At 50.3% G+C, this 11,691-nt stretch overlaps 1 protein-coding gene across 1 annotated transcript; it reads right to left on the bottom strand.

Annotated features, from left to right (window-relative positions):
- Window positions 1–2,595: 2,595 nt before the first annotated feature.
- TMEM151B (transmembrane protein 151B) lies at window positions 2,596–8,704 on the bottom strand. The gene has a single exon (XM_075332258.1). The coding sequence runs from the start codon at window positions 8,702–8,704 to the stop codon at window positions 7,232–7,234; it is 1,473 nt and encodes a 490-aa protein (XP_075188373.1). The 3' UTR covers window positions 2,596–7,231.
- Between the last annotated feature and the right edge of the window lie 2,987 nt (window positions 8,705–11,691).

Below are 11,691 nucleotides of genomic sequence, written 5' to 3'. Positions count from 1 at the left end.
TTTCTCGCCTTATGGTTTGAGCTTCTGATCACTGGGCTGGGACGGGTCGTGTGAGCAGGGGGTGTGCACTGAAGATGGACCTGATGGAGATAGGAGAGTCCAGCCGCACCAGTCCTTGTTACCGCTTGCATCTGTGGCAGGCTCCACCATGTTATTTGGCTTTGTGGCAGGCGCCCTTGGTCATGTGACTGTGACGTATGGGCTCTCTTTATTCTTGTTGGTAAGGTTCCCTGGACACATGACTCGTGCTCTCCCCCTGGGAGCGGCTCTCCATGTAATGTCTGGTGACTGCAGCGTCCTAAACATCAGTCATTAGAGAAGAAGCCAATAACAAGGAAGAGGCGCGTGAGGTGCCGCATCCGCGAGGTATGACATCCGGGCAGGCATCCTAAACATCAGTCATTAGAGGAGAAGCCAATATAATAAGGAAGAGGCGCGTGAGGTGCCGCGTCCGCGAGGTATGACATCCGGCAGACGTCCTAAACATCGGTTATTAGAGGAGAAGCCAATAACAAGGAAGAGGCGCGTGAGGTGCCGCGTCCGCGAGGTATGACATCCGGCAGACGTCCTAAACATCGGTCATTAGAGGAGAAGCCAATATAATTAGGAAGAGGCGCGTGAGGTGCCGCGTCCGCGAGGTATGACATCCGGCAGACGTCCTAAACATCGGTCATTAGAGGAGAAGCCAATATAATAAGGAAGAGGCGCGTGAGGTGCCGCGTCTGCGAGGTATGACATCCGGCAGGCGTCCTAAACATCGGTCATTAGAGGAGAAGCCAATAATAAGGAAGAGGCGCGTGAGGTGCCGCGTCTGCGAGGTATGACATCCGGCAGACGTCCTAAACATCGGTCATTAGAGGAGAAGCCAATATAATTAGGAAGAGGCGCGTGAGGTGCCGCGTCCGCGAGGTATGACATCCGGCAGACGTCCTAAACATCGGTCATTAGAGGAGAAGCCAATAACAAGTAAGAGGCGCGTGAGGTGCCGCATCCGCGAGGTATGACATCCGGGCAGGCATCCTAAACATCAGTCATTAGAGGAGAAGCCAATAACAAGGAAGAGGCGCATGAGGTTCCGCGTCCGCGAGGTATGACATCCGGGCAGGCATCCTAAACATCAGTCATTAGAGGAGAAGCCAATAACAAGGAAGAGGCGTGTGAGGTGCCGCATCCGCGGGGTATGACATCCGGCAGACGTCCTAAACATCGGTCATTAGAGGAGAAGCCAATATAATAAGGAAGAGGCGTGTGAGGTGCCGCGTCCACGAGGTACGACATCCGGCAGGCGTCCTAAACATCGGTCATTAGAGGAGAAGCCAATAATAAGGAAGAGGCGCGTGAGGTGCCGAGTCCACGAGGTATGACATCCGGCAGGCGTCCTAAGCAGCGGTCATTAGAGGAGAAGCCAATATAATAAGGAAGAGGCGCGTGAGGTGCCGCGTCCACGAGGTATGACATCCGGCAGGCATCCTAAACATCGGTCATTAGAGGAGAAGCCAATATAATAAGGAAGAGGCGCGTGAGGTGCCGCGTCCACGAGGTATGACATCCGGCAGGCGTCCTAAACATCGGTCATTAGAGGAGAAGCCAATAATAAGGAAGAGGCGCGTGAGGTGCCGCGTCTGCGAGGTATGACATCCGGCAGGCGTCCTAAGCAGCGGTCATTAGAGGAGAAGCCAATATAATAAGGAAGAGGCGCGTGAGGTGCCGCGTCCACGAGGTATGACATCCGGCAGGCGTCCTAAACATCGGTCATTAGAGGAGAAGCCAATAATAAGGAAGAGGCGCGTGAGGTGCCGCGTCCACGAGGTATGACATCCGGCAGGCGTCCTAAGCAGTGGTCATTAGAGGAGAAGCCAATATAATAAGGAAGAGGCGCGTGAGGTGCCGCGTCCACGAGGTATGACATCCGGCAGGCGTCCTAAACATCGGTCATTAGAGGAGAAGCCAATAATAAGGAAGAGGCGCGTGAGGTGCCGCGTCCACGAGGTATGACATCCGGCAGACGTCCTAAACATCGGTCATTAGAGGAGAAGCCAATAATAAGGAAGAGGCGCGTGAGGTGCCGCATCCGCGGGGTATGACATCCGGCAGGCGTCCTAAACATCGGTCATTAGAGGAGAAGCCAATAATAAGGAAGAGGCGCGTGAGGTGCCGCGTCCACGAGGTATGACATCCGGCAGACGTCCTAAACATCGGTCATTAGAGGAGAAGCCAATAATAAGGAAGAGGCGCGTGAGGTGCCGCGTCCACGAGGTATGACATCCGGCAGGCGTCCTAAACATCGGTCATTAGAGGAGAAGCCAATAATAAGGAAGAGGCGCGTGAGGTGCCGCATCCGCGGGGTATGACATCTGGCAGACGTCCTAAACATCGGTCATTAGAGGAGAAGCCAATAATAAGGAAGAGGCGCGTGAGGTGCCGCGTCCACGAGGTATAACATCCGGCAGGCGTCCTAAACATCGGTCATTAGAGGAGAAGCCAATAATAAGGAAGAGGCGCGTGAGGTGCCGCGTCCACGAGGTATAACATCCGGCAGGCACACCACCTGACGCCATAATGAACGCTGACACCAGAACCGACATGAAAGTGTCCGTGATTCGTCTGTGACTTTATTACACAGATGTCATTTACAATCTTCAATATTGCAGCCAAAAGGCAACATTGTGGTAAAAGCTATATACATATATATATACCTCATAATCGTCAGATACGTAACAAAAGACATAAAAAATCTCCACAAAATATATTGTAAAAGTGTATGTGCATTGCAGATACTGTGGCGGTGTCCGCACAGGGAGGGGGTGGAGAGGTAGGGATGGGGGTGATTGTTAATGACATTATTGCAGGGATGCCATCACGCTGACCGGTTCAGCCGCGCACTGGTCGGTTCAGCCGCGCACTGGTCGGTTCAGCCGCGCACTGGTCGGTTCAGCCGCGCACTGGTCGGTTCAGCCACGCACTGGTCGGATCAGCCGCGCACTGGCCCATTCAGTCGCGCACTGGCCCGTTCAGCCGCGCACTGGCCGGTTCAGCCGCGCACTGGCCGGTTCAGCCGCGCACTGGCCGGTTCAGCCGCGCACTGGCCGGTTCAGCCGCGCACTGGCCGGTTCAGCCACGCACTGGCCCGGTCAGCCGCGCACTGGCCAGGTCAGTCGCGCACTGGCCCGCTCAGCCGCGCACTGGCCCGTTCAGCCGCGCACTGGCCGGTCAACGTGGAAACACTTCTGGTCTGACTATAACATAAAGTGTCATCACTACACAGAAGGTCTGACGCTGCGGCATCCTCACGAGAATCTCTGATGGGCGCATCGAAGGAGAACCCCAAAAGCACCGCGGAAGCCTGTGTCATATGTGAAAGGATAGTACCACTGTCTGCCCAGCCAGAGGAAAGGAAAAGATGGCATGAGTGGTACTTAGCGCATCATGTACTATGCCTGGAGATTAGGGGGATCTCCACCCTCTGCACACTAAAGTGCCTGTCTGCCTCCCACCCACGTCCGCCTGTGATCAAACCTGCCCACCCCCTGCTTACTGCTGCCTATGATTAAACCGGCCCACCTCCTACTGTCAATGTCCTGCACACTACTGACTGGGACCACCACCTCTCTACGTCCTGCACACTACTGACTGGGACCACCACCTCTCTACGTCCTGCACACTACTGACTGGGACCACCACCTGTCTACATCCTGCACACTACTGACTGGGACCACCACCTGTCTACGTCCTGCACACTACTGACTGGGACCACCACCTGTCTACGTCCTGCACACTACTGACTGGAACACCACCTGTCTACGTCCTGCACACTACTGACTGTGACCACCACCTGTCTACGTCCTGCACACTACTGACTGGGACCACCACCTGTCTACATCCCACACAGTACTGACTGGAACACCACCTGTCTACGTCCTGCACACTACTGACTGGGACCACCACCTGTCTATGTCCTGCACACCACTGACTGGGACCACCACCTGTCTACATCCCACACAGTACTGACTGGAACACCACCTCTCTACGTCCTGCACACTACTGACTGGGACCACCACTTGTCTATGTCCTGCACACTACTGACTGGGACACTACCTGTCTACGTCCTGCACACTACTGACTGGGACCACCACCTGTGCACCTGCACCCTACTGACTGGGACCGCCGCCTGTGCACCTGCACCCTACTGACTGGGACCACCACCTGTGCACCTGCACCCTACTGACTGGGACCACCACTTGTCTATGTCCTGCACACTACTGACTGGGACACTACCTATCTATGTTTTGCACACTACTGACTGGGACCACTGTCTGTCTACATCCTGTACACTACTGACTGGGACCACCGCCTGTGCACCTGCACCCTACTGACTGGGACCGCCGCCTGTCTATGTCCTGCACACTACTCACTAGGACCACCACCTGTCTATGTTTTGCACACTACTGACTGGCACCACCGCCTGTGCACCTACACCCTATTGACTAGGACCACCGCCTGTGCACCTACCCCCACACCCTCAGCTCCGTCACACTCCCACTTTCGGCAGCCCCCTTCGGCTGGACATCTGTAGCTCGCGGTGTTGCCTGTACGGTCTGCCTGCCTCCTTTCACCAGCTGTGCAGATATTGTATCTATAACTCCATGATCTGTTAGACTCCCTGACACATAAGCCCCATGTGCTCACACTCTGCCTGCAGTCACTGCTGCTGCCCCTCACCCCAGGACCGAAAAGCCCCCCTATAATATCTCCTCGCCCCAGCATTCGCCTTTGCTCGGGGTCTCCACGTCAGCTGTGATGTCCGCTGCTACCTGCTCAGACCCCAAGGATGAGATGTAACAGTCTCCACCATGTGCGAGCTTGTTCTGGGAACATTGCACCTTCTCCTGCAGTCGGGAGGCGTCCTCTGCCGCCGCCATGCCGAGAAGACCATGAATTCTCAGAAATTCTGTGTGGGAATGAGTCTTGTGCTGAGCACAGCAGCTCCTCAGTCCACGGACACGCCGCCATTCCTGCAGCCGGAGGCGGTCTCCTGCCGCTAGAGGTGGTTTTCCCAATAAATGAGGTTTAATCCTCCGTATTGGAGGGTCGTAAAGAGATTGTTCTCGTAGCGCCTGAACTCGATTGTCTATATACAAACACCACAGAAAAGGTAACAGAATAGTGTATCCTCAGAGGAGAGAGGCCGTGTGTGGCACATGGAGGCCACGCCAGAACCTGCGTCTTGTATATGGGGTCTCAGCTCTGGACACGACCCCTTCTGAGTCAGTAAAATAGCTTTCTTAAAGGCAGTGTGTTTCCACAGAATGAGGGTCCCAGTGCAGGAGGGTTAGTGCGGCCAAACAGTCCCTGCACCTCCCTCCTGTGTGCTCTTCTCTATCTCAGTCCTCTGCTCTGTGAAGCCAGAGCTATCAATCAAGGAAGAAGAGGCAGATATGGAGGGAAAACAAGCAGGAGGAGGAAAGGTGCAGGAGGAGGAGGGAAGGTGCAGGAGGAGGAGGAAAGGTGCAGGAGGAGGAGGGAAGGTGCAGGAGGAGGAGGAAAGGTGCAGGAGGAGGAGGAAAGGTGCAGGAGGAGGAGGGAAGGTGCAGGAGGAGGAGGAAAGGTGCAGGAGGAGGAGGGAAGGTGCAGGAGGAGGAGGAAAGGTGCAGGAGGAGGAGGAAAGGTGCAGGAGGAGGAGGAAAGGTCCAGGAGGAGGAGGAAAGGTCCAGGAGGAGAAGGAAAGGTCCAGGAGGAGAGGGAAAGGTGCAGGAGGAGGAGGAAAGGTCCAGGAGGAGAAGGAAAGGTCCAGGAGGAGAGGGAAAGGTGCAGGAGGAGGAGGAAAGGTGCAGGGAAATGTTTGGGCTAAGTAGCACCGAGTGCTGGGTCTGGACCCTCATAATGTGTGGACACACTGCATAACTGAAGGGTGAGAGAATCTAATAATATGGACCTGTCGGTGACTGTAATAATACGGGACTGTCGGGGACGATCCATAAATTCACTATTTCTGTGACTCCTCTAAGTATTTTTCCAAAATGTAAGCTTTCTGTTTAGGCTCCGGCTACTTGTGGATTAAATGTCACAGGGATATCAACACTTTTGACTGCTCCTGGAGAAAACATTTGTATAAGAATGTGCGAATCTCATCAGATTCCTGAAGTGTTGGTAAATTGTTTGATCAGTGGATCCCTGAATCTGCCGTTTCCTGGAGCATCACTCTTGGCTGGCCGCCACCACGTTGCCCGGGCCGGGAGGGGGGCTCTGTGGGTCCTGATGTGGTTGTGTAGGTGCAGGAGTTTCCTGGCTTGTGAGGTATTTTAGTATTGCCCCCCTTGTCCCCCAAATACAGAGCTTCCTTCTATCTCACCCACTGACCATGGTCACAGCGTGGGATATTAGTGAAGGCTCGGGGATCATGTCACATACGTGTACACGTGTTCCTAGCGTGTGTTACATCCAGAAATCTGGAGAAAAGTGACATGCAATAAAAGCTTAGTGATGAGAACTTGTGTATACACAACCTGAAGTTCTTCATGCTGAATATACGTAGAGCGGATGCGTCCTCCTTACATCGAATGGACATAAATATTCAGTGCATTTTATGTTTGGCGGTACTATAAAAAAAGGAAAGTGAGAGTGAAGAGTCCATGGTGGTCCCACGTCCTCAAACCAGAGAGTGATATGTATAGTCCACTTTTCCCTTCCAGATAAACAGTCCTTGACCTTGCAGGATGCAGTGTGAACCTTGCCATGGAATAGTGACCAGCGAGCAACTTAACCCGAATGGGAGATGATGTGCAGATGAATGGAAAATACACATGGGTGCATGGACTATTGCCTATTTGTACTGGTCCAGTGAGCAGGATGAACAGTTGCTGGATTCTCCAGTATTTTGGTCACATCTGTGAGGTTTTGCAGCCCAGTCCTCTTTGGACATTGTACAGGACCGCTATGGCTCAATCCACATTTTCAACGTAAAAATGAGTTGGAAAGTCCTCGTGTCTCAGCTTGTCCACATTATGGTCATCATAAAATCCACCAGCTGAAGCCGCCTCTAAAGATCATCTACTGATTTGTCTACAGCATGAGCTCCACAGATGCAAAGCCCTGATGGTGTTTATGAGGTTTCACCTGTGTTGTGTTTTTGCATGGCACTGGGCTGTCCATGATCATCATTAAAAAAAACATCTCAAGTGTCGTGGTGGCGACATAGAAATACACCGGATTCTGGAAGATGGTAACAAGTCTATCACAGTGATGTTTCTACACAAGAGCCGTTACGGTGGAGACGTCGGTGGTCATGATTTGTGCAGCCTTCATTACGATGGACAATGAGGATAGGGAAGTAGAGGGCATCTTGATATGGAGGAGGTTCCTCTTCCTCCACAGTTACCTGGCTGGACAGTCGCGTCTGTTCTGTGGGACAACCCTGCTCATTGAGGCTTTCACTACGGCTCTGCCACAGACAACTCCGTCGGGATCCATATAAACGCCCCAGAGAGAAGCGACTGCTGCTGAAGGGGATCCTGGGACTGCCGTTACAGATACTGAGGGCACTGCGGGAAAAGATGGAGGAGCTGCTCATGGTACGATGGCATCGTTCACAGTTCTGACGATAACCACGAGTGTACCGGCAGGTAGTGTAACCTGACGAAATGCCTACTAGATCCATCAGAACGGCCTCAGAGTAGCTAGGCACCAGTTGTTGATTGGACCGTATGTGCCACTCTAGCTCTGTACTATCGATGGTGTTAACACGAGGCATTCTCCGGCATATGGTTCGATCATCAGCCACTGGTGTTACTGGTGTGAAGTCAAAACCAAACAGCTTTTCCACATGATAGTGAACACATGAGGTGCGGTACTCATTGAGGACCCTTAATGGCCACGACAATGTGAGGAGAGCAGCCACCCAGAACACGTAGTGGGACACGTACCAAGGAAGGTTATCTGGATCAGAAAAAGCAACCATGTATTCTTTGAAATCCACATTTTTTAGGTGCATGCCTTCGCGTGCCTCCATGTAGTCATCCAGACCCTCATTCTCTGTGAAAAAACGAGCCCTCTGTGTCAAGTACGAGTTCTCAGACTCCACATTCGCAAAACTAAAGCATTTGGTAAACCTGAGCCGAGTGACTGGATAGCTGTCCAAGTCAGTCAGGTCTTTGGAAACGTCCTTCACTCCACAGTTGGTGTAGTCAAACTCTGATTCAGCCACATGAGTATTGACACGCTCGTGATAGACTTGAGTAGTTGTGTAGGCATCTCCATTTCGATAACGAGTTACCTGACGAGTCCTGCGTACATAATGGTAGCTAATTGCTTTCCACCATATACATGGCGTCGCCTGTTGCATCCTCTGCACTCGTTCCTGTACGCTTTCCACATCCACTTTATACTGCAGCTCATTACGTGTATAACAGTGCCAGCACTCCACCAGGTAGACCACATATAGCATTACAAGGAAAGCCAAAGGGATGTAGATGTAGCCGTTGGAGCAAGGACTGTCATGATACATCATGGAGTTGCCTTTATAGGCGCTGTCGAACGTCAGGCGAGTGACTTTGGTAACGTGGCACCAGGTCATAGCACCCATACAGCCGTAGATGAGGAGAGACAACAGGAGACATTTCCAGTGAGATTCACGACACAGGGATTTGCTGAGGGACTGCTTCACCGGTCTTTGCTGCAAGTGAGGAGAGAAGAAATAATCAGAAATCATTCTGGTAAAACATGTCCCACACCCAGAACATACATCTGCTCAGTTGTGATCTCGACTGGCACTATGTGTGATTGTGGCATCAGTGACCCAATATGTTACTACAGATCTGATGCACTCTACCTCCTAGACTATAGGCCCCGTCACACACAGAGATAAATCTGCGGCAGATCTGTGGTCGCAGTGAAATCATGGACATATTGTTCCATTTGTACACAGCCACAAACCTGCCACTGATTGTCCACAATTTCACTGCAACCACAGATCTGCCGCAGATTTATCGCTGTGTGTGACAGGGCCTTAAGGCTGGCCAAATACTGCTCACATTGACGCTAAGAGAATATGTGGACCTAAAGTGACCCCATAACATTAGAGGATTGCCCAGAACTAGGGCTGTGATGTCTCAGCATAAAGTTTGTGTGAAGAATTTATAATAATTTTAGGTTTTCCTTCACCTATGCGGCTATCATCTTGAGTCAGCAGGCTTCAATAAACAGTCCACCATAAGGCAAGCTAAAGGTCCTCCTGTCACGCTAGGAACGGGGAAGTGCCAAGCGAATAGCGAAAGGGAAGGGAAACCCTGTGTCTATGGAAGGGGAGGTGATGACCCCTGACCAAACCTACTGCTGGTCCCTGGGGTCCCTCACCACCCTAGATAGGTTACGTACCTATGCGCCGAGCCGGATACCTACCTTGACGTAGGACCTAGGTAGGGAGCGGATGGAATGAGAGCATTGTCAACCCTACTAAGCACTAAAGAAGACAGGGATAACAAACAGGGGAAGTGAATGAACAACTTATCTCCAGATGACTCAGAGGAACTGCAACAACCACAACCTTTCTCCACATGTATACAAGTCGACTGCTTGTACTGAAGACTAATAAAGGGTATAAGAGATATCACCAGCACCGATTAATAGGAAGTGAAGATATATTAAGACACTAAGGGAAGTGCTAATGAAAAGAAGCTGAAAGGCTGAGGAACTCCACAGGGTTCTAAAGGGAAAGGGATGAAAACTAAGCATAAATAATAAAAGGTCAGGGAGCAGTTTGCATAGCGAAACGCTGTGACTTTCTATAGCCAGACACCACAATACTGTCTATCATCTGTGACTCACCCATGACACACTCGTAACAATGCCCTCCCTTCTTTATGTGGTGTCAGGACCAGACTTATCCGGATACCCAACATGAAATGAACAAACCAATCTTGTTGCATTCACATCCAATACTGTGACACACATCATCTGCTTTGGTCTGTAACCCCTCCAGTGCACCAAGTATTGAAGGCTACGACATAGAAAACGAGAATCAACAATCTTTGCTATTTGAAACTGTAAATTGCTATCAACCATGATTGAGGCCGGTGGCAAGGGAGATGGCTCCAAGGGTACCACATACAGTCAGGGCCAGAAATATTTGGACAGTGACACAAGTTTTGTTATTTTAGCTGTTTACAAAAACATGTTCAGAAATACAATTCTATATATAATATGGGCTGAAAGTGCACACTCCCAGCTGCAATATGAGAGTTTTCACATCCAAATCGGAGAAAGGGTTTAGGAATCATAGCTCTGTAATGCATAGCCTCCTCTTTTTCAAGGGACCAAAAGTAATTGGACAAGGGACTCTAAGGGCTGCAATTAACTCTGAAGGCGTCTCCCTCGTTAACCTGTAATCAATGAAGTAGTTAAAAGGTCTGGGGTTGATTACAGGTGTGTGGTTTTGCATTTGGAAGCTGTTGCTGTGACCAGACAACATGCGGTCTAAGGAACTCTCAATTGAGGTGAAGCAGAACATCCTGAGGCTGAAAAAAAAGAAAAAATCCATCAGAGAGATAGCAGACATGCTTGGAGTAGCAAAATCAACAGTCGGGTACATTCTGAGAAAAAAGGAATTGACTGGTGAGCTTGGGAACTCAAAAAGGCCTGGGCGTCCACGGATGACAACAGTGGTGGATGATCGCCGCATACTTTCTTTGGTGAAGAAGAACCCGTTCACAACATCAACTGAAGTCCAGAACACTCTCAGTGAAGTAGGTGTATCTGTCTCTAAGTCACCAGTAAAGAGAAGACTCCATGAAAGTAAATACAAAGGGTTCACATCTAGATGCAAACCATTCATCAATTCCAAAAATAGACAGGTCAGAGTTAAATTTGCTGAAAAACACCTCATGAAGCCAGCTCAGTTCTGGAAAAGTATTCTATGGACAGATGAGACCAAGATCAACCTGTACCAGAATGATGGGAAGAAAAAAGTTTGGAGAAGAAAGGGAACGGCACATGATCCAAGGCACACCACATCCTCTGTAAAACATGGTGGAGGCAACGTGATGGCATGGGCATGCATGGCTTTCAATGGCACTGGGTCACTTGTGTTTATTGATGACATAACAGAAGACAAGAGTAGCCGGATGAATTCTGAAGTGTACCGGGATATACTTTCAGCCCAGATTCAGCCAAATGCCGCAAAGTTGATCGGACGGCGCTTCATAGTACAGATGGACAATGACCCCAAGCATACAGCCAAAGCTACCCAGGAGTTCATGAGTGCAAAAAAGTGGAACATTCTGCAATTGCCAAGTCAATCACCAGATCTTAACCCAATTGAGCATGCATTTCACTTGCTCAAATCCAGACTTAAGACGGAAAGACCCACAAACAAGCAAAACCTGAAGGCTGCGGCTGTAAAGGCCTGGCAAAGCATTAAGAAGGTGGAAACCCAGCGTTTGGTGATGTCCATGGGTTCCAGACTTAAGGCATTGATTGCCTCCAAAGGATTCGCAACAAAATATTGAAAATAAAAATATTTTGTTTGGGTTTGGTTTATTTGTCCAATTACTTTTGACCTCCTAAAATGTGGAGTGTTTGTAAAGAAATGTGACAATTCCTACAATTTCTATCAGATATTTTTGTTCAAACCTTCAAATTAAACGTTACAATCTGCACTTGAATTCTGTTGTAGAGGTTTCATTTCAAATCCAATGTGGT

Source organism: Anomaloglossus baeobatrachus, unplaced genomic scaffold, assembly GCF_048569485.1.
Source record: "Anomaloglossus baeobatrachus isolate aAnoBae1 unplaced genomic scaffold, aAnoBae1.hap1 Scaffold_2692, whole genome shotgun sequence".
Lineage (NCBI taxonomy): Eukaryota > Metazoa > Chordata > Amphibia > Anura > Aromobatidae > Anomaloglossus > Anomaloglossus baeobatrachus.
This window is presented reverse-complemented; position numbering and strand designations above follow the sequence as displayed.